Source organism: Archocentrus centrarchus, chromosome 21, assembly GCF_007364275.1.
Source record: "Archocentrus centrarchus isolate MPI-CPG fArcCen1 chromosome 21, fArcCen1, whole genome shotgun sequence".
NCBI classification, from domain to species: Eukaryota; Metazoa; Chordata; class Actinopteri; order Cichliformes; family Cichlidae; genus Archocentrus; species Archocentrus centrarchus.
The window spans coordinates 19,312,367-19,334,323 of NC_044366.1; the positions used below are offsets into that span (position 1 = coordinate 19,312,367).

General features: G+C 39.9%; 3 protein-coding genes across 3 annotated transcripts; all 3 read right to left on the reverse strand.

The window, feature by feature from the left end:
- Window positions 1-44: 44 nt before the first annotated feature.
- On the reverse strand, window positions 45-14,271 carry dnajc3a (DnaJ (Hsp40) homolog, subfamily C, member 3a). Its single transcript, XM_030757359.1, has 12 exons — window positions 14,041-14,271; window positions 13,368-13,478; window positions 13,146-13,270; window positions 12,746-12,820; window positions 9,942-10,094; window positions 9,628-9,809; window positions 8,400-8,519; window positions 7,822-7,927; window positions 7,605-7,725; window positions 1,453-1,585; window positions 866-1,014; window positions 45-625 (listed from the first exon to the last, which is right to left on the reverse strand). Exons 1-12 carry the CDS (start codon window positions 14,120-14,122, stop codon window positions 471-473), a joined length of 1,512 nt encoding a protein of 503 aa, XP_030613219.1. The 5' UTR covers window positions 14,123-14,271; the 3' UTR covers window positions 45-470.
- Window positions 14,272-17,160: 2,889 nt separating this feature from the next.
- On the reverse strand, window positions 17,161-18,497 carry LOC115801069 (claudin-10-like). The gene is made up of 5 exons (XM_030758771.1): window positions 18,210-18,497; window positions 17,949-18,110; window positions 17,776-17,857; window positions 17,563-17,670; window positions 17,161-17,439 (listed from the first exon to the last, which is right to left on the reverse strand). Exons 1-5 carry the CDS (start codon window positions 18,439-18,441, stop codon window positions 17,241-17,243), a joined length of 783 nt encoding a protein of 260 aa, XP_030614631.1. The 5' UTR covers window positions 18,442-18,497; the 3' UTR covers window positions 17,161-17,240.
- Window positions 18,498-19,471: 974 nt separating this feature from the next.
- LOC115801206 (claudin-10-like) lies at window positions 19,472-21,245 on the reverse strand. The gene is made up of 5 exons (XM_030758952.1): window positions 20,904-21,245; window positions 20,277-20,438; window positions 20,092-20,179; window positions 19,869-19,976; window positions 19,472-19,775 (listed from the first exon to the last, which is right to left on the reverse strand). Exons 1-5 carry the CDS (start codon window positions 21,133-21,135, stop codon window positions 19,577-19,579), a joined length of 789 nt encoding a protein of 262 aa, XP_030614812.1. The 5' UTR covers window positions 21,136-21,245; the 3' UTR covers window positions 19,472-19,576.
- Between the last annotated feature and the right edge of the window lie 712 nt (window positions 21,246-21,957).

Consider the following 21,957-nt stretch of genomic DNA (forward strand, 5'->3'; position numbering starts at 1 on the left):
ATTTAGTTTCTGTCCATGTCTATTAAGCAATGTTCTCAATTCAATTTATTGTACATAAATAGCTCTTTATTTACAGTTATTTAAAAAAAAAAAAATCCATTCATATAAAAATACTGTACTTCTGTACAACCAATTACGAATGGATTTGAAGTGATTGTACAATATGTGGAAAAGATACAAGTGTAAGATTAGACATCCCACTCATGACAGATTAAAGCTGCTTCATACCTTCACACAAGTCAGATATTTGTTGCACAGTAAGAGCCCTTCCCCAGCTGGAATTCAAAGTTGCATTATTTCCACAACAAAGAGGCATCTTTAATTAATTTGAGTCACTGAATCAAAGTCACGTTATGCTCCACATTTTTATGACACTTGTGAACTGACATTCCTTTATGCCAGTGAGCTCCCTTTTAAATAGGGAGGAAAGTACAAATATCCACTCCAGCTGTGCTGAAGAGTAAGCCGCCTCAGTTGAAGTTAAATTTAAAGTTAAAGGGCCCGGAGCCAAATGGATTGAAACCCTGAAAGCCGTGGAACCCGCCGTGGAAGTGGTGATGATGGTGCCCCTGCTGGCTCTCTGGATCCATGGGGTCTTCACCGTGATCAAACTTGGTTCTCATCTCTGGAAAAAAAACAAAAAACAAAAGAATATGTAGAGTCATGTCACAAAACAGCATACGTTTGAACACTTGAATTAAAGATCAGTCCCTCTTAAAAAAAAAAAAAAGAACAAAAAAACCCCAGCAGTGTTAGAGCTGTAGAGACCAATAAAGGTTCTGACTTAATGGTAAGCTTTTAACAAAAGCCTGATATTTAGGCTTATATATAACTTCAATCACACACGCATTCTTTCTCCCTCTACCTGGATCAGTGAGAACCTCTTTAGCCTGAGCGATGTCTATAAACTTCTTCTCTGCCTTCTTCTTTTCCTCCGGATCCTGGAAGTTGTCCGGGTGCCACTGTTGTGCCAGTTTCCTGTAGGCTCTGATAATCTCCTTTTTCTGGGCAGTTCTGTGACCACGGGGGAAGAGTATTATCAGCACATTTGTTGAAGATAAGAACAGCTTTTCCTTCCTCGTTTTGACATAAGCCAGACCTAAAAATACTTATCTAAGTGTCAGACTTAGTTTTCTGGTTCCAGTGCAATACAAATGCCTCCATGGCCTTAAATTTGTATTCCATCTTGGATTATTGGTAGACTTTTTGAACTCAAACATGTTCAAAAGGCATCAATTATGTAATATTCAAGAGCAGTGATGTGTTGGCCTGAAGAACCACAACCTGAAAGCAAAACATGAAACGTTTTCTGATGCAGTCTTTCATTTAAAAAAAAAAAAAAAAAAAACTATTTAAGACCAAATTCTCCCTAACTGCATGGCAACAATGTGTTCAATTTTCATTGCTGACATGGATCTGTTAAAATTTCCAAATCCATTGACTGGTTCTCACCTCTTCACTCCAAGGATCTTATAATAATCCCTCTTCTGAGACTGTTTGAGTAGCCGCTGAGCTCTTTCCAGACCTTCTTTGATCTGACGGTCACCCTCACTGTGTTTTGCGGCAGTCTCATAATCTCTAACAGCTGGAGGGAGGGAAAAAATAAATAAATAAAAATGCAGGATAAAATTAGTATTGCTAACTCAATCAAAACAGCTAATGTGATGTGAACACAATGCATTAACTGGAAGAAAAAGAAAAAAAAGACTTCACAGGGTCAGCATCTTCAATTTAACCACTAACACCAGTCCACATCCAGCTTCCTGATTCTCTACTGCCCTTATTTATGTATTCATCATACATTCAAATTAAAAAGAGGTTTGTGGCTGAGTTTGGATTAATATGCAAGTGACAGCTGGATCAATTATATTCCCATTTTCGGCTTTGTCTTAAATAACCCTCCTGCAGGAGATCTGCTGATGTGTGAAAGACTAAAGCTTAATTTAGACTTCTGTGTCGAATCTATGGTGTAGCCCACACAAGTGGCCGATGCCACTGCTAGCATTTACACCTGTGTGGGCTGCATCAGCAAAATGTGTACATCATGTTATAGAAGCATAAATCCACTATGAGGGCCCTGCTCTGTTTTAACAATCATATCTGTGCGGCTGTTCATTATGCAAGGGGTCTGCTGAATAAATTCACTCATCTGGTCACAAATTTCTGTTAAAGCAGCGCCGATTCCAATGACATGACGAAGAGCTCTACAAATGAGGAGAGGCTTCTCTTGGAAAAGACGTTAGTGTCTGGACGGTGCAAAGCAGCATTACCTCTGCTGATTTAAACGCACCTACAGGCTGGACAGTCGCTTCTTGTAGCAGCAAATTGACTTTGCAACAAAAACAGATGTTCTAAAGGTATCTTGTTCAGCAGAGACACATTTTTATATAAATAATATCTTCACAGGTATGGTAATAAAAATTTCAGGAACTATCCAGCTGTCAGAGCAAAGCTTACCTTGGACCTGAAACTAAAGAACCATGTTAATGGCTCTGTGAGGTTGTACATAAAGTAGCTGAAATTTACAGCAGACGCTTAAAGAAACTTTTAAGATAGGACTGTTATCAGCAGTGACACACAGGATCCACACACACACAAAAAAATAAAGCTACCAGAATCATTAGTACGGTTTACTTTTCAATATCTCCAGCACTACAACAAAAATTTGACCTTCATGATATTACTTCACTGGTATCCTTAACTAAACTAATTACTTATTAAGCCCCATCCCCTTCAGAGTGTGTTACAGCTTCAGGCTGTTTGTGTGAACATGTTTGGCTGCTTTGAGGCTTGTTTACCCTCTGAGGTGCACTGAGTTGAATTAACACCCATGATTTCTAACAGGTAAAAATCCCACGAGGTCTGGCATCAGTGCTTGCTGATGTGTTCATGCCATGGTGATTACAACATACGCAGACTTAGCTCAGCCAGCATCACCTGCAGCTGCAGAGATGATGGGATCTTTGAGAAGATTATTATTACTGTCGGGCTGACCTGCCTGCACTGATGGCAGTGGTTATTGTGGGTTTAATTGGACCTATATATTGACCTTTACTTCTAACACATCTGAGTTTATATCTGAGATACAACCAATAGTCAACACTACTATCATGCTAACCTTAAGCCGATATGAACAGAAACACAATTTAATTTGTGATTTAATAAATTATTTTTTTTTTGGCCCTCTCACTAAAACTAACTAGCAAAGGTTGCAAAACTTTGCTTTGCAACATCAAAGTGCTCCTGATGTTTCCTGAATTGATATTTTTGTCACTGATTATAGTCAGTGAAAAGGAGCTCACGCACACAGCTCTAGCTGTGAGTAGCTCCACCCACCCGGTGTTCAAACCTTCTGTTTGTAATGGTAATCCAATAAGAAGAAAGTGGCCTTAAAGGCAGATGAGCTAAAACAGCTCATTTCATACAGAGGTTAAACAAATTACAGGGAATCATTTGAACTCTGAATCATGCAAAGTTACATCTGCAGGGACCACCAATAAAAATGTAGAGCTAGAAATGAGGATCACAGGTCCACTTTAATTAGTTAAGGAGTGTCAGAGCCTGACTCAGCTCAAGTTTAAAAGATTATTCTGACTACTGGAAAAATGTTGCCTCAACTGATCATGTTCTCTTAAAAAACAATATGTTTCAAATTTAGATCTTTAAAATTTATGATGGGTTTTTAATCTTCCTCTGCATAATGCTTATTTAAATTCAGTCTGTAATAATTCATTCAAAATGCATTTGTATGTTTGAACCAGTGTATATTATCAAAGTAACACTCTGTTAGTGATTATTTGATGTAAAGTAACTCCAAACTCTAATACTCTAACCAGCTAGAGTACTAAAGAACCAAAGCTTTAGATACTGCAGTACCAAGTACAAACATGCTGAGATGGGTGCGATGGTTTCCATTACATTTAAAATTTAATTGACAGATGCACAAAGTGTAGGCAGGGAATCTGATAAAAATATCCACTGGTCGGGTGCACAGCGGTAGCGGTAGACAGGTAAAATGATTAGTGGGAGACTATTCCTGCAGATTTCACCATCTGCCATCATTTCTGCAATTTGACAAGAGATGGGGAGACCATTGTTTCAGCCTAATCCCACCTCCTCCTGTCAGCAAGGCTTTAAGGACAGTAAGATCCGGGGCTGACTGTGTGCGTGCGTGCTCTGCCCCTGCCATTGAAGCTTCATGTTTGAAAAACAAGTCATATTGCACACTGGTCCTGCCAGCAGTGCTGGGCAGGTCTACGTCTCGCAGGTTAAATTTACTTCCAACACTGTGCTCTACATTTAATTCTAATTATGCTGAGTGTGATGAGTGCTCACAGCGTTGATAACATTTGTATTTTTTCTGGCTTAAGATCTGTTAGTTGGACGCTTCACCCAAATTCAACATGAAAACTCATTTTGTTTAGCCAAACATTTAACCTGCACTGTGCTTATCTAAATTCATAAATTGAAGGCATTCGGTAATGAACAGAAAGATTGTATTAAATGAGGCAGAAGGTAATTAGAAGTTAGCCCCTCTTAGAATTCAAATATTGTTTTTATTCAAGTAAAGATTATTTTGCAGGATGTACTCAACATAAATTTTCACTTATTAGATTTGACACAAGATGCTTAAATGGAGTTTCACTGACACCTTAACTTTATTTCACTGTGTATATTGTGTTGTGTTACAAGGACCCCTTGTGTTAGACTCCTGGCATGACACCAGTTAGGAGCAGTGTAGAAGAGTTTGGTTAAATACAGTGAAGCAAAAAAAAGAAAAAGAAAAGCACACCTGTACTGCATTCAAAGAAACTAAGAGTGCAAGGAGCAGCCAGGAGCTGATAATCACATGCACCAGATTCAGTGATTGTCAGCAAGCGTGAGCACCTCCATAAAAGCAGACATTTTGCCAGTTTACTAGTCTGGAACATTCAGGCGTGTTTACAAAATGCCAAGCGGTAAAGACGTTAATGATCTTAGAGACAACTGTTGCTGCTCATCAATCTGAGAAGGGTTGTAAGGCTATTTCCAAACAATTTCAACTACATCGTTCTTCAATGAGAAACATTATTCACAAGCAGAAAACATTCAAGATAGTTTCCAGTCTTCACAGGTGTGTATATCCCAGCAAATTCACCCAAAGATCAGGCTGTGCAATGCTAAGATAAACTGCAAATAACTCAAGATCTACATCTCAGCCTCCACAAGCCTCAGGTAGCATGACAGTACAATTAGAAACAAACTGAACGAGTATGGTTTGTTCAGAAAGGTTGTCAGGAGAAAGCCCTCTGTCTCTAAAAAGAACATGGCAACACAGCTTAGGTTTGCAAAACTGGATCTAACAAACCACAAGTTTGGACCAATGTCCTTTGGACAGACAACACCAAAATGAAGATGTTAATAATGCACAGTGCTACATTTGGCAAAAACCAAACACAGCATATCAGCACCAACACCTTAAACCAACTATCAGCACAGTGGTGGAGGTGTGATGATTTGGGCTTGCAGTCACAGAGTCCACCATGAACTCTGTGACTCTATACTAAAACACTTTAGAGTCAAGCTAAAGCTTGGCTGAAATTGGGTCATGCAACAGGACAATGATCCCAAACAACGCATCAAATCTATAATAGAATAGCTGAAAAAGAAATGCAATGGTCTTGTCAAAGACCAGACCTCAACCCAAGTTAAATTATGTGGCAAGAAGTTGTGCATAAACAAATGCCTGCAAACTCAATCATCTGAAGTTGTAAAAAGAAGAGTGGGCAAAAATTCCTGCACAACCACTGAGAGATAAAGACAGAAAGCTGGTTCTACAAGCTACTGAATCATGACGTGCACTTAGTTTTTCCACATACAGTCATTTTTACATGACTATATCAAACACTTAGTGGCTACTTTATAACTTAGTTTTAGAGGTGTTAATTTAACTTAAACACAAATTTGTTTCCCCATCTCATTCATAAATTTAAAGTGAGAAGAAAAAAAAAAAAAAAAAAAGGTTAATTATGTGGCAGAGCTGCTACACTGAATACAACTAACATTTAAATTCCTGTGTTGTCATCACAAAAACTGCAACTAAATTTCAGCATTTACAGTGCTGCAGGCTTCAAGACTGTAATAGCTTTTATTACCACTTTGTGGTTGCACGCCAGTTTGCAGCTATGTTTGTCTAGACTCAGTGAAGGTGACTTTTGACCTGCTGTTTACAAAATGTCATCAATTCACCATTTTATCCTAATAAATTGGCATGAAATTTTAATCACAGTGTACGGCCAAAAGTTATTTTGTGAGGTCACCCTGACTTTTAGCCACTAAATTCTGATCAGTTTATATTTGAGTCACCTTTGAGCGATTGTGCCAAATGTAAAGAAATTCCCTCAAAGAATTGCTGAACGTGCTCAATAACAGGACGAAAAAAAAAAAAAAAAAAAATTAACATGAACCTAAACTGAATTAAAGTTTTGGCTCTTTCCTCATTCAGCTGCACAGGGGCTTTAAAATAAGGCTGCATTCCTTTTTTCCAGCTGGAATGCCACCTCAAGTTGGATTTCCCAATCAGAAAATTGGAGCACTAACCCTCACTTCACAATAGAAGATTATGGCAGTGGGATTTGATTTGCTGGATCAGCTGGAAGGAGACGTGGGGCAGAAGGTTTGGGGAGTAGTGCCAGCTGGGGGAGAGTGCCACACCTGTGTGCATCTGCTAATTAACATCTCTCACTATAAAGTAGGTGCAGGGTCAGAGGAGGGTGTGCAATGTGCACGGTGATGCACAACAGGCAGCTGCACAGTGGCTGACAGTATAGGAGGCAGTCAGCACTCTAAAGCTGGCAGACTCACCAGAGCTGGCATTTTTCCCCCCCTGTACTAATTATAATAAAGAGCTGTGTGTGAGCAATTGAAATTTCCCTACCTATACTTACTGAAGAGAACCCACAAGGCAACTAGTCCTACAAAGATATCAGCAGCACCATGTAAACAGCAACTAAAACTGTAGACCTTGTAATCTACACTACCACTGTTGTGTATTTGTGACTCTGTAAAGCAGAGCACTGACCACGCTCCACCTGTGATTGTGCTGCAGCGTTTTTAAACACCAAAACACAAGCATTGTGTTGAACTCGCCAGGTATCCAGCAAAACATCACTCGTTTTTCTGAGGACATCCAACTTCTGAGGTAAAAAGAAGGTGGTTTAAATGGATATTGGCCAAATAACTGTACAGAAGTGTTATTAAGGTGTTTGCCAAGTGGTGAGATCTGCTTCTGCTAGCTGGATAGCAGCTAATGAACTTTCAAAATAAGAGAACTGCCCACTAATAAATCTAAACTATTGTTTTATCAAACTACCAAAAAATAAAAATAAATCAAAATATAGCTGGGTGTCCCACACAAGTGAAGTCTATGTGTGGGAAACATTGCATATAATGTGTTCACAAATGGTACACCTAGTGTTTCTTCATTTGATGATGCATGCCATTTATATTCAGCTGTTCGATGTATTGCCCTTGCCTTACTGTATCTAAGCCACCTTGACCCTCCCAAAATTCTGCCCACCCTTGATCTCAAAGGACTTTGATGCAGCTACATCTGACAGGTTTACCTTCCTCGTACTGTTCATCTTGGAGATATGCTTCGGCTCTGTCCTTCAACACATCAACATTAGAGGGATTGGACTGTAGGACTTCACTACACACTGGGATTGCTCTGCTAGCCTGCTGGGCCTGGTCATAACACAAAGAAAATATGATGCTTGGATAAATTCTTTAATGAAAGCCCTTTGGGTTAACACATCTTTTAGCAGCAGTAAAGGGGCTTACCTGTGTTAGTGCATGGCAGATTCGCTCCTTGGCACGAAGCAAGAAATAGTGCACATTGGGCTCAGTCTCCATCACCGCCTCGTACTTGCTCACTGCGTCTTCATACCTAAAGGAAGCAGGAGGCAGGAAGCGATTATGTGACACTGGCAAAACACTGGATTGCAACATGGTTCACAGCACCCACAAACATCACACCACTGTTAATTTTAAGCCTTGTAAATATAAAACCTTATATATGTCAAACATGATGTGACACTCATTCACGTTAAGATGGGATTTGCACGCCTCTTTATAAAACCCAGAAAGTGGGGGCGCCTGAGGATAAGAGAGCTGTCATTGTACAGCTGATGCAATCCCTGGTATTCAGATATAATATTATTTTATATTTACAGAGATGAAAAATTGCCTGACACTTCTATCTTTGTGAGGATGCAGACTGATATACTGTTAACTGTAGCACCTTGCTTATAACAACCTTAATCGTGTCCCAAAATGACCAAAATGCCATCATTCCTGAGGACTAAATTAAAATTTGCACTCATAAAAATACTTTCATAAATACAGACACACACACACACCTCTGTTCTTGGATAAATTCCTCAGCAGCTTGGATCTGTTTGTTGAGCTTCTTTACTTGCTTGTAATGGCTGTAACATTGCTTGTGATCAGGATCCAGCTTCAAGCACTCACGCACCTCACTGAAGACCATAAGACAGGAGGAAAGGACAGTGAGGCTGAAAAAGCTAACTTTTAATGTAAATAAACACCAATTACAAACACACACCAGACTTACAGTAAATAAACCTTTGTTGATGTTCAAACTCATGATCATTACAAATTTACTTGTGTCACATCTGTCTAGTCTTTTTAATAGGTGCCAATTTCAGGAAAAAGTTCCCACCATCATCATACAGGAAATATTCATAATGTGGAGGGTGGAGATGTATTAGTCATGACCACCATCAGAAGTGAAAGACATTTTTAAATTTGTCACCTCAAAAATAATACAATAGCTTCTATGTGAAAACTGTCTTAATTGATTTCAATTTTGTTATATACTTCACGGTTGCCCCTTTGTGAAGCAATTCACTACTCTCAGTACTCCCACTCTGCTTGGATGGCTCCTTGTTTTTGCAGTTTCACTACTGAATGCATACTTCTGCAGGAAGCAGACATTAGAACCTTCACTGCGCACCCACTCAGAGTGCCTAAAATATGCACAAGTTTTATTGGCCACGTCAACACAACTGTTGCTCCCTAGCAGTACTACTCAGCTGATATGGCACCCTGCCTCCATTTCCTCCTCTCAAAAATTACATTCAAGCTGAAGTGTCGCCCTTTTTGACACACAGGAGGAAATCTAGCACACTTCGCTTATGCACATTACTGAAAGTGGTCAGAATGAGACTTCCAGAGAGGAAGCAATGACAACGCAAGTGGAATGGAAGTGCTGGAAAAAAGTGCATGGCTGCACAAAGAGACAGGTCTAATGGAGATAACAGCCACATTTAAAATCAGGTTACGTTTTTGATTTTCAGTCTCTGAATGAGCTACCCATTGGATTTATACTACACTACTATAAATCCAATATATCACTTAGTGTAGACTGATAAAGCCAAATTAGAAAAATGACTGAGATGAAGTCATTAACATAAGTGACCCTGCTATTTTTTTTATCCTTTGACTAACAGCATTGTAATTAGGAGCATCCCTCATAGTGATGCGCTGTTTTATTCTGGTATTTGACACAATTCGACAAGCAGCAGGGAGCTTCTTGAAAGCAAATAGTCTGCAAGTGGGTCTTACTTGAGGGACATCTCGTGGTCTCCAAGATTATAATATATGGTGCTCAGCTTGTAGAAAGCCTGGGTATTGTCACTCTTTAACTTGGATGCAGCTTTAAGGTCAGTGATAGCCTTCCCCATCTCTCCCATTTGAATGAAACACTCTGCTCGCATCTCACGAGAGGTCACATCCCAAATGCATGTCTGCAACAGTCAAGACAATAAGTCTTACAGACTTCAGGTAATACGCAAATGCTCTGTACACTCTGTATCGATAATGCAGACAATCTTATGCTTGTGGGAAAAATTAGGCAATACTGACAAGGAATGTCTCACCTCAATGATGGTGTCAAGCTGTGCAGCAGCTGTCACATAATCCTTGTTGTCGAAGCTCCTGCGCGACTGAGCAACCAGCCGCTGAATTTCATCTGATTTTGTCAGCTGGCTCTGGGCCTCCTTCTCTTCTTTGTCGGTGGGGTTGGACTTCAGCTAGGAGATTACAAGGTATTACATAAAGTAGTGTAGCTAAAGAAAATGTGATTCCATCTCTCATCGATGTATTCCAATTTGAAATTTCTCTGCCAACTTCTGCCTCCTGAAAGTAGTACTGATCACTGCAGTGCTTCCCATTCCCTACACAGATTATGATGGTTCTCGTCATCGAGGTCATTATATTCACAAGAGCCATCTCAGCTAATGGCACAACTCTTACAAATAGACCCATCTACCCTTTAAATGGTTCCTGCTAACTCAGCTAAGGGAAGAGCATAAATGTGACGCATTACACCAGGCCAATGCTGTGGACTGCTGACGCAGCAGAACAGCATGTACCTCTGGCCACTTTCCTCAACAGTGTACCAAGGCTGGCCACAAAACTGCAGAAGCCCGGGCGCCTATTGCCCCCTGAAGGCAAAGGAGCGCCTTGCCCACTTGATGGAGAATACGTCACAGTTGCTTAAAATTATAATACATCAATACTTTAGACCAGCCATTCCCAAATTCAGGAGTGTCGTGGCCCACTTAAAAACCAGAAAATCTCATGGGGTCCACCCAATCTTAAAACTTCACTGTAATCAAAATACATGAGAAAATTATACATTTTATTTTATATAAAACAAACAAACAAACAAAAAAACAACAGGCTGTTTGCTATAAATTGCTAATGCTACCCAGTCATATGTAAAGTGCTAATGGCATTGTGACCCACTTGCCACTGGAACACAAACTTCAACACAAAAACAGTAAACTTGGGTCAGAGTAATATCACAAACTAACCACATCCTATTACCAGTTTTAATATAACTAACTGTATATACTTATTACTGCGTCTCACCTGCAGTACCTTCGTGGCCCACTGGGGGGGTGGGGGGGTGGTGGCTACACTTTGGGGATCTGCTTTAGGCAGTTCCAGAAATAGAGTATTAAATGTTTTCAAAATGAGACTTTGCCTCTAAGCCGCCTGTATGCCTTAGGGCTGAAGTCCTTACATTTAAAGGTATTGGACAAAGCCTACTACAACATTACTGCAGCTATAGATCAACACTGACACCTCCTGGTGAACTGTTGCTTCTCCCAATGCCACTGACAGTTTTGTTGCTGCACTTTTACTGCAAAGTAGACGTGAAGCACTACAATCAGGGATCCTCAAATCCAGGCCTCGGGGTCCGGAGTCCTGCAGGTTTTAGATGTGTCCCTGATCCAACACACCTGAATCAAATGGCTGAATTGCCTCCTCAGTATGCAGTCATGGTCTCCAGAGTCCTGCTACTGACTTCTATATTTGACTCAGATGTGTTGAAGCAGAGACACATCTAAAACCTGCAGGACACCAGACCTCAAGGCCTCGATTTGAGGATCCCTACATGGATAAAAGCTAATTTACACCACGTAACCCTGCTCGAAAAAACTGTCAGATTTAACACTGTCTGTGAACCCTGATTTAAGAAATAAGTGTTAAAATTTTTAGAACATGTGCACTGCCATTTAAAAAAAAAAATTTTTTTTTTGCATTTTTGGCCACAGCGGCTTTTTGTGACAGTGGAGAGAGACAGGAAATGGGGGAAAGGTACAGGCAAAGACATGCGGGCAAATTGGCAACAGGCTGGGACGCGAACCCGCGCCACCTGCACGCAATGCGGCATGCGTACGTGGTCGCCGGCTTCACCACTAAACCACCCAGTTGCCCCGTGCACTGCCATTTTGTGCCAGTACAGAATGTGACGTCACTGGGTTAGTTGGTTGGTTAGTTGCCGCTAATAAACTCAAACTAAAAAGCAGTGTAAGGGGAGAAACTTTTGGACTACCCCTGGCTGCAGCAATGAGTTTTATGTTTTTTAAAAAAAAAAGAAAGAAATACTGTTGCTTTCACTCTGACCATAAAGCTGAAGTCAGACACTGATTTTTCCTGGGCAGGTTGGGCGTAAAATTGAAGCAGTACAATCAGCTGGCAAAACAGATGCCGATGTGGTCAGCTCTATTTTATGCAATAAGTCTTTTTCCCAAGCACATCCAGCCAGTTTACAACAGAACAGGTCAGGCATCAAGTTTATTGCTGCAGGACAATTGGGAATGCTAAGATCCATCAGCATGTGCACAGGAAAAATAGACTAATGTATGCAACGGAGTCTTCAAGGAAGTGATGCCGCTTTTTTTTGGAGAATTTACTTCCTTGTTTAGGTTTAAAAATTCTTATCTCACTGAATGTATTACTTCATAATAGAAGTGAATATAAATCAGTGTCTGACTCCAGCTTGTTGGTCCGGTGAACCAACGGTGCACTTGACTCATTGCTGCAGCCAGGGGGAGTACAAAAGTGACCCCCCCCCCCCCCCCCCCCCCAAATTGCTTTTTAGTTTTCTTGGTTTTCACCAAGTTATCAGTTCTGTCACTAGTTAGCTAACAAACTAATGTAAGTCTATTAGCGGCAACCAATCAACCAACCCTGTGACATCACGTTCAATACTGGCACAAAATGGCGCTACACATGTTCTAAAAACTTTAAACACTTATTTCTTAAATCCAGCTTCACAGACAGTGTTAAATCTGTAACAGTTTTTTTAGAGCAGGGCTCTGTAGTGTAAATTCGCCTTTATCCATGTAATGTTTCATGTCCACTTTAAATTGGGTATTACTTTACTTACCACCTTCTTGAAGTCACTCTCTGCTTCATCCAACTTTCCCTGCTTCAGAAGAAGATTTCCTCTCTGAAGCCTTGCCTGTTGAGAGATCAAGAACTTGTTTAGTACATGAAATATAGACTTATCAACACAGCTGGCAGAAGTGACTGACTTCCCAGCATGGCTGTGCCTGCAGCCAAAATAAGAGATAAAGCATGCAAAAGTACAGCAATGTTATCTCATTATTTGAGTAAATTATTTCTCACATAGTTCTGCCTACAAAGTCAGTCTGCAGTATTTTACTTTGGGATATTTAATTTTAGTTTAACATTTCACTTTGAGTGTCATAGTTTTGGCTTTTTCCTCCCAATTAATAAAGTATTGTAATTCTGATTAAAGTAAAAAAGTAAAAACAGCAACTTACAGATGTGAAGTCTGGTTTAAGTTCAATGACTCTGCTTAAATCTGGCAGTGCTGATTTTGACTTTCCCATTGCTAAAAACACTGTAGCTCTCCTGTAGTATGCCATGTAGTTTTTGGGATCTCCATCTGACAGATTGATAATGAAACTGTCACTCTAGAGGTAACCTGATGTGAAAATTCAAATTCAAACTTTTATTTTTCTTAGATTGTTTTTGACACTCACCCACAACAGCATGAAAATGAGAGAGGGCATCAGCTAGCTGGCCAGCAGCAAGCAGTTTCTTCCCCATCTCCATGTGATTGTCCACACTTCCATCCTTGCCACATTTCACCCCTGAAAATGACACAGTAGAGACACAAGTGCATCACAACATCACTGAGCATATTTTTTACTGACTCCATTAATGCAGTACTCGGTTTGTGTTTAATTATACATGACGGAACAGCAAGGTAAATCACATCAGTTCCGATCGGTGACTTCCACGCTGGGAAATTAGACAGTTCTGCCAGCTGTGTCCGCGCTTCTTTTTCAGTAACTGGTCAAGACTTTCACATGCAGCAATAGGTTGGCTTATAGGACACTGACGTTCACTGACAAACGTCACCAAAGAAGCAGTTTTATCTTCATCTTTCATCTGTAGACTCAAACTAACTGGTTACGTTGCATTAAATAACATAAAACTAGTAAATGCTCCTTGGCATAAGTAGATAGCTAGCTTAACGTCGGCTAAAAATATTAGCAACTTTTACAAGCTAAAGCTGTTAGTGACATTAGCGACACGATAAAGTTATCTGAACTCTGACTAAAGTTCAAGTTAGTGGCAGCATTAAGCAGCTAGCTAGCTGGCAACTATCACTTGCTGTAAATGTAAAGTTCACCTAGTAAAGCGTCTTACCTTCAAACCTCATATCAACCAAAACAAGAACATATGGGAAGTACGTCAGTATTTTCTGAGCCACATGGTCGATGGAAACCATGGTTAAAGTTGGTCCTCTCCGGCTACGTCCCACAGACTTCGGCTGACGCTGTTCTAACCAGTGCTCCCCTTCTTTCTCCACAGTCCCATGCGTTAGCCACTGCGGTGCATCGCTTCTCTTTTCCCAGCCACAGCGGACCAGCACACGCAACCGACCGGTCGTGGGGGCCTATGATTGGCCAGATTGTGTACAAAACCCCGCCCACATCTGTTGGCTCAACAGAGAACAGCCACGGCAGCACAACGGGGCCGCGTGCACGAAAGTGTGCGCGCGCTTGCGTTTACTTGTGCTTCATGGGCACAAATTTGTCGCCTTTTATTTGAGCAAAAGAGTAAGTCCACTACAATGGAAACCATGATTTTGACTTTAGGAGGAAAAACCAACAACAACAACAAAACCCACAATAAATTAGTCAGTACACACTGACATTTTTGACCTTTTCTAAAAGTTCTTAACTTCTAACTAACATTTATGCAACAAGTAAGAAGCAAAATAAGTGGTTGTAGCCTAAGTGAATATACTTAGCAACCTTTAAGGAAAGAGGTGCCCTGGCACTTCTACAGAAGCCTCCAGGATTGAATGGGTTAAGGAACTGTGAGGAATAGAGTTGGGCAAAATAGTGGTTGTGGTTCGGGCTAGCAGCAGAGATAGAAGTACAGCACTTAAATGTTCCTAATACACAGTTGTGGTCAGAAGTTTACATACGCCATGAATGATTGCCATGGACTGAGAGGCTGCCAGTCAAGAAAGAAGCCCCAGCTCCAAACAACAGAATCTTGTTTATGCATTGGTAGAAAATGATTTACATGGGTTAAACTGTTTCACAAATGCAAAAATACCCCCATTACAAACAAAGGTCCTGCATTTGACTTTTTAACTTCTTTTTACTTGAGTTTAAAAAAAGTGGAATGAGTAATATGTAAAAACACAAGCCCTCAAATGCCCAAGTAAAAAACACCACTGGCACTGGAATTACATTTGCGTGTAACATTTTAATTTTTTGAGCTAATTGTAGCTTTACATACTTTATAAACCTCAAAGGGAAAAGAAGGTGTTACTTATTTAACTGTCATATTATGAATTCACACAAAATAAACAATGACAGTAATTAGACATTTTTATGTTGCATTCTTTCACTAAGTCCAAATTAATGTCACAGTTTTAAAGGATTCTAATAAATAGTTTGGAGCTATGTTATCATTAAATGTTACTGTGATGTCTACTGCATAAGCGGCAACTAAAAAAGGAGACTAACACCACAGCTGACCAAGGGTTTTATTTCAATTCTGATACATCCTCAGTTAAAATCTAGTGACAAAACAAACAGGAAAAAAAGGAGGGAAAATTAGTACATAATGAGTGTCAAGAAGTGGCTGCTGTTCCAAGCCAACCTAGACATGCCTTTTATACATCTTGTCAGGTGTGGACAATTTGCAATAAAACCAATGCATCATCCAAAGGCTCTTGTATCACCATTAGCCAGTAGGAGCTGCAGCTGCAGCTGACAACTGACATTTTGTCCAAATATGGTAAGTTTGGGCTCATAACAGAACAGCACGGTAGCAGCCAAAATTCTGTTTATGTGTCAACAGCTGAAATCTAAAAACCCAGTGACATCATGGTGCCCACATACATCAGAAGTTCTTCACAACAATAAGGTGCAAAACACAAATGATGCACTCATCATCTCATTATTCAAATACTGACAGTGGACACATCCAAATAAAGCTGCAGCACCCAAACACCACATACTAGTTCACCTGAAGTGCAGAGCCTACCTGTACAGAACACAAGACCATCAGTAGCAGATGGCCTCTTGAGAGCTCTAAGCGCCGCACAATGCAAAAATAGCTTCCACAAAACTGAAAATTACAATAAAGTGCAGGTTACAGACAAACTGCTCTTAAACACCCAACAAAAACTCAAGAGTGTCACTGTGTTAGACTACCCAGCAACTTTCAACCTATAATGCAAACAATAATAAACCCAAAACTCTACTCTTCAGTGGCATACCAGGATCAAGGCAGCTTTAAGCACTCTTAAAGTACTCAAACTCTTAAGGAAGCCAGATGTAGTTCTACCACCAAACTCCAAGGCGTAGCCCCATTTAAAAATTAATGAATTACAGACACTTTTATTGAAGTGTAGCACAACCACCCACTCCAAATAAAGAATTTTTCTTAGTCACAGCTTTTACAGTCAGAGACTCCAGCTGAGTCAGATACGCAATCCTATCACAGGTTGGAGTAGTAGTTTGATGTTGTCAGGACCAAGGTGCTAACTTCAGACCAAGTCCAGATATCTGTTAGTATTGTGGAACAGACCAGAATCCACCCAGACACACAGACCACAAAGCAGCCTGTCCCTGTGTACCATCACCACCCCATTACTGCTTTGGATTTCAGCAGCAAGACAGACTACTAACAAATCTCAGAGCTGTCTGCACTGAACCACCTCCTCAGATGCTGAATACGAATGGAAAAAGACACCTAAACCCAGATGCAGGCAAGAGGACACTCTTGGTTATGTCATAACATGTTTAGCCTTTTAGTGTGTGCCATGTGTTTTGGAAAGATCACCTTGGTCAGTGTGCTCCTGCCAGAATGGATTCAGTTTTTGTTCGATTAAAAAAAAATCAACAGAAGGCAGAAAATGACGTGTCTGATACTCAAAATTCTGTGGGGACGTGCCCCCTAACACCAGATTAATGTCTCCCCCTCAATGTGCAAACAAAACACAACCATTCATACACAAATATGAATACTCTAAATTTATATTCAGCAAAACTGTTCCCCGGAATGCTATATTGATTGTAAATGATGCATCTCGGTGTGGCTGCAGAGAAAAAACAATTAATTTAATAAATTATTTGACCATATCACAGTTGAAAATTTAAACATCTCTCAGAAGTAGTTTGAAGCTGTGTTGCCATCAATAGGAAAACTCCATTGGTTCATGATGCTGGTATTGTTATTGGTAATTAGTAACGCTTTGATTTTGTAATCACAGACTGTTGCAAAGACAAATAGAAACTCCAGGAAGGACTAGATTTGATATTAAATCACTCTCAACATTACACATTTTTCTTTTTGAAAAACCAAAAGACAGAAAAGATAAGTCACACATATAAATGAGTGACTGTTGTCTTGGTACTGTTGATCTCTGAGATGCTGCTGGCTCTGCTGCTGTTGCTATTGCATATGGTCCTTGACTTTCTGTTCTTACTGATCTCTGTGGGAGCCAAAGACATGAGGCTCTTTTGTGCTGGAATATCTGTGTAGGCATCTCGGAACTGGTGGACAGGGTATCTCTTTGAGCTGTCAGGATACAATTCCAAGAATAATTCTTCAATTTTTATTATTTTCTACAGATGGAGGAAGGCAAACTTGAAAGAAAAATGTAAAGAAAGTAAACAAATGACAAAAAAAGCAGCATTTTACCTTGAACGGCACCCTTCTCTTCCTGCAAAGACACTGTAAATTAGGCCTCCACAAACAAGCAACGTAGAGCCTCCCCAGCCAATGAAGACACCTACACCTATTTCAAACCTGCCAGTACAATAATATTTTAAGTGTAATTTCCCTCATAGGGCAAATAATGAGATTAATGCTGATGCATCAAAATATGTTGTATACTTTATAAATTGTACGTACTTCTGTTCCATGTAGGTAGGGTCATGAAATTCAGCTCTTATTTTGTTTCCATAGTAAGAGAAAGCAACCATAGAGCACATCCCTGAAACAGTGTTCACACACTTATTTGAAGATTAAACAGCACAGTGTACTGTATCACAATGTGACTTAGATCAAACAACTCTTTGTCTTACCTCCTATGAGGTAGTTCATCCCTCCAGCAAAGGTTACTCTTGCATTGACAAGCTCAGACCCTCCAATCTTAGTGCACTTCATTCCTATTAAGACCAAAATTGATCCGAAGAAAGACAGGATAATACAAATGATGATAAGAGCCCGGCACATGTGAATTTCCCCTGTGCAAAAGCAGCACAAAACAAAGCAGTTAAAGTCACTAAATTCACTCAGTCTTTGGCATTAATTTACTTTATTCCAAGAGACATTTTTTTTCTTACAGTTCAGTGCCAGCAATGAGGGAATTCCCTTGCAGTCAGATACTCCAGTTGAGTCAGATATGCAGTCCTTCCACAGGTTGGAGTAATAGTTTGATGTTGTCAGGACCAAGGTGCTAACTTCAGACCAAGTCCAGATATCTGTTGGCATTGTAGAACAGACCAGTATCCATCCAGACACACAGACCACAAAGCAGCCTATCTCCATGTACATCACCACAGTCCTGTAAGCCATTATTGCTTTGGATTTCAGCAGCAAGACAGACTACAAACAAATCCCAGCACAAACTGTAGGGCATCTTTTCCAGAGCTGTCTTCTTTGAGCTCCCTTAGCATGTGCTGAATAGAGGAGGGGCATGCGATGGCACCTCCCCTCTTCCCCACCATTGCCATTGGGTTAGAGTACCATTAATGTTACAATGTCAAACACCATTGGATGACAACATTACCAAGTCATGGCAAGTACGCTTACTGGAGGAATTTAATTAAGTACATTTTTAATCAACTTTTACTGTAATTAAGGTCATGTTTTGGATGCAAATAGTGTGTGTTATGCACCATATCCAAGAAAGTTAATTCTGTTCTTCTGAAAATGGTGTTTTGAGTAAGAGAAACTAATTCAAGTGACTTCTTCAGACTTCCCACTGAAGACGTCACTTGAATGGGTGACAAAACATTCTTCCCACTGAAGAAATTTTGTCCAGATGAACAGCATCAACTTTCTAGGATCTCATTAGCTGGATTAGGATCTTGAGCATGCATCAAGACATTTGTATTATTTTTATGTTATGCATTACCACTTTTCACCTAATGACCTCTATAACATTGTGCTCAGTGTTATCTAAGAATGTTTTCAATCCTCTGTCCCCATCCCATTTTTTTTTTTTTTATCCTGGAGTTCCCCTTTAATCACACCTAAACACAGACACACAACCGCGAGAACATCATAACATGTTTTGCCTTGGACTGCAGTTCTTGTGTTCTGTAAAGATCACTTTTCTTTTGTCAGTAAGACTGTTGCTGGTACTCAGTCTCCTACCAGAATTGATTTAGTTTTGTGTACTATTAAGATCTTACTTTACACATGAAACAAGGAGAAGGCACACAACCTCTTTGGATGAAAAATAATGCTTAGGAATTGTACTAACATCTTTATAAAAATATGGGTGTTTCAGTGACATTCTTAATGGCAAAACATGCTTTGGTTAAATCACAACAGTGACAACATAAGTGCAAAGAGAAGACTACAAGTCTGTTTTATTCAGAGCATTATGTGTATTAAAGGAAACAAAACATGATATGGGCTTGACAAACAAAGTAGTTTCATCCTGTCTAAAAGTTTAGCTGTAGTTTGTGTTAAAACAGACCAATTAGACAAATGCATCTTTGACTGAGAGTTTTGTTGGTGTTGTCTGAGGGAGCGTTAAGAGATGGGAGCTGCTTGATCGTCCTGAGCCCATATAGTTAGACCCATACAGCCCGGAGGGTCTATAGTATCCGGAGTACATGGTTCTTCCTCTGGAGACAGGGTCCATGTATGTGTGATTTCCATAGTCTTGTACTACTTGTCTGTAAAACCAAAAACATTGATGAAATTAAGAATGTGATTTTGACCATAGTAGTAAACACAGAAAAATGATTAAAGGGGGACAATTTAGGTACCTTTCAGGGAGGATTACTTTATACACTGTCACAGCATAAAGTCCAGCCCCCAGCAGGATTAAAATGCTTCCCACCAATCCTAAAAAAACAGGAGGTCCTAACTCATACCTGGAATAAGTAAAAGGTAAAACACAATTTAAATAATGTAGTTTACTGCAAAATCAATTGCAAATATTTCTATAGTTTCAATAAATGTTGCATAAATTCACGTGAAAAACTGTACCGCAAAACTCCTGGCAACTTTGCCCGAGCTAAAGCTGTTCTGGCAACCCTGTTGATGTATAAGCTGTAGGCAGCAATGCCCAAAACACCTGTGTGCAGTGGTTTCGATGAAACCAAGAAAAAAAAAATAGGTCAGAATATTTTTGTCATTTACAGTGCCCAATATGTCACGTGTTCAGAGCTTACCACCGGCAAAATGAAACACTGTTCCTGCGAAGAGCACTTTGTCCTTGGTTCTGTCAGATCCACCAATATAAGTACACTCCATCCCAATAAAGCAACATGTTACGGCAAGAAATCCAAGACCCATCCCGCACAACAGCAATCCCCTCACTGCCTGGACGTAATCTGTTAAAATCAAGTAGAATTCAGAAAGGACAAAAATCAGTATGGTTTTCAGTATCAGTGGCTTAAAAAAAAAACAAAGTCAGCTCACTGATGCAGCTGTTAGTCCAAGTTAGCATTAGCAAATAAAGGCTAAGAATATTGAAATAAGTCTGAACAAGTTAATTTTATGACTGTAAGTTTATTGGAAGTTTAAATGAAAAATGTATGCAATTTTTGCTCTCAAATTTTTTTACTGTCTCACTTTTAGCACCGGTGTAAAGTCACTGTGACTGTCAACATGCATTGAGAACGACGCCATATTCTACATGTTAATCAACAGTACTGCAAAACTAGGCGATAGGATTCAGAGTAATTACAGAATGACAGTCAGGACCATGATTATTTGAATAATTAGACATTTTTTGTAATTACTGACGATAACTCAGGACCTGTAACAAAATTATGGCTGAGGCATCTACAACATACACTCAATATTCCAGAGAACAGGGTACTCTCTACAGTTGGTCACAGCCGTAGAATCTGTGAAACAGTCGTTCCACAGGTTGGACCAGTACCAGGCCACCTTGATGATGAACGAGCCTCCTTGTCCTCCTATTCGGGAAACCCTCCAATAGTCCATTGCCAAGGTGCACATCACAAACAACCATCCCAGTGATGAGATTAAGAAGCCAAATATCTGGATCAGACGTTTTCTCATTGCTGAAATGAAGAAGCCTGCTAACGCAGGGCTAATGATTTGTGTCGACCTTAGATGAAAAAAAAAATCTGGTAACTTCTCAGTGATAAGAAGGCTGTTCAGCTCTGCCACAGCTCCTGTTTCAAGTCAAAGTGTGGCCAGGGTGTTCATTTGTCTATGTCGTGTCTCTAATGTTGATAAGGGCTCTGTACCATTGTTTAATATGTTTACTGTAAATGTTTTGGATCATGCCTTCTCCTTTAGATATTTCACACCACTGTACTGAGTAACAATATATAGGTGTACTTACAGTAAAAGCCTTCTTGCTGTCAGCACCTTGTGACTAGCATATCAACACATTATTAGACATGTGGTAGTGGGCACAACAACCCCCCCCCCCCCCGGCAGACGTTTTAGCTGATCTCACAAAATGTGTCACTCTCCAAAGTTTTTCAGTAGATGCATCTATACTGTGAATTTGAAAATCCTACCTCACATCATTCTCGAGCAATCACATTCACGAGAAAAACTTGACCTCTGACCTTTACCCAATTATGGCAAAATATTCTATCAGGTGATCTAGGGGTCACAGGCCATCTTTTGTACAAATCTGGTATGCAAAGAACTGATAGTTTTGCTGTAATATTGTTAAAAAACAAACAAACAACAAAACTAACAGACAGACTAAAAACAACACCCTGTTCTCCCCTCCAGGGGCGGGGCTAATTTGAAAAGGAAAGATGACAGTCCCTCATAAGAGAAAACACTACAATATTACTCATACTGATACTCTGCAGACCTGGAAGAGGATCACTAAAAAAAACCCCACAGAAACACAATTTG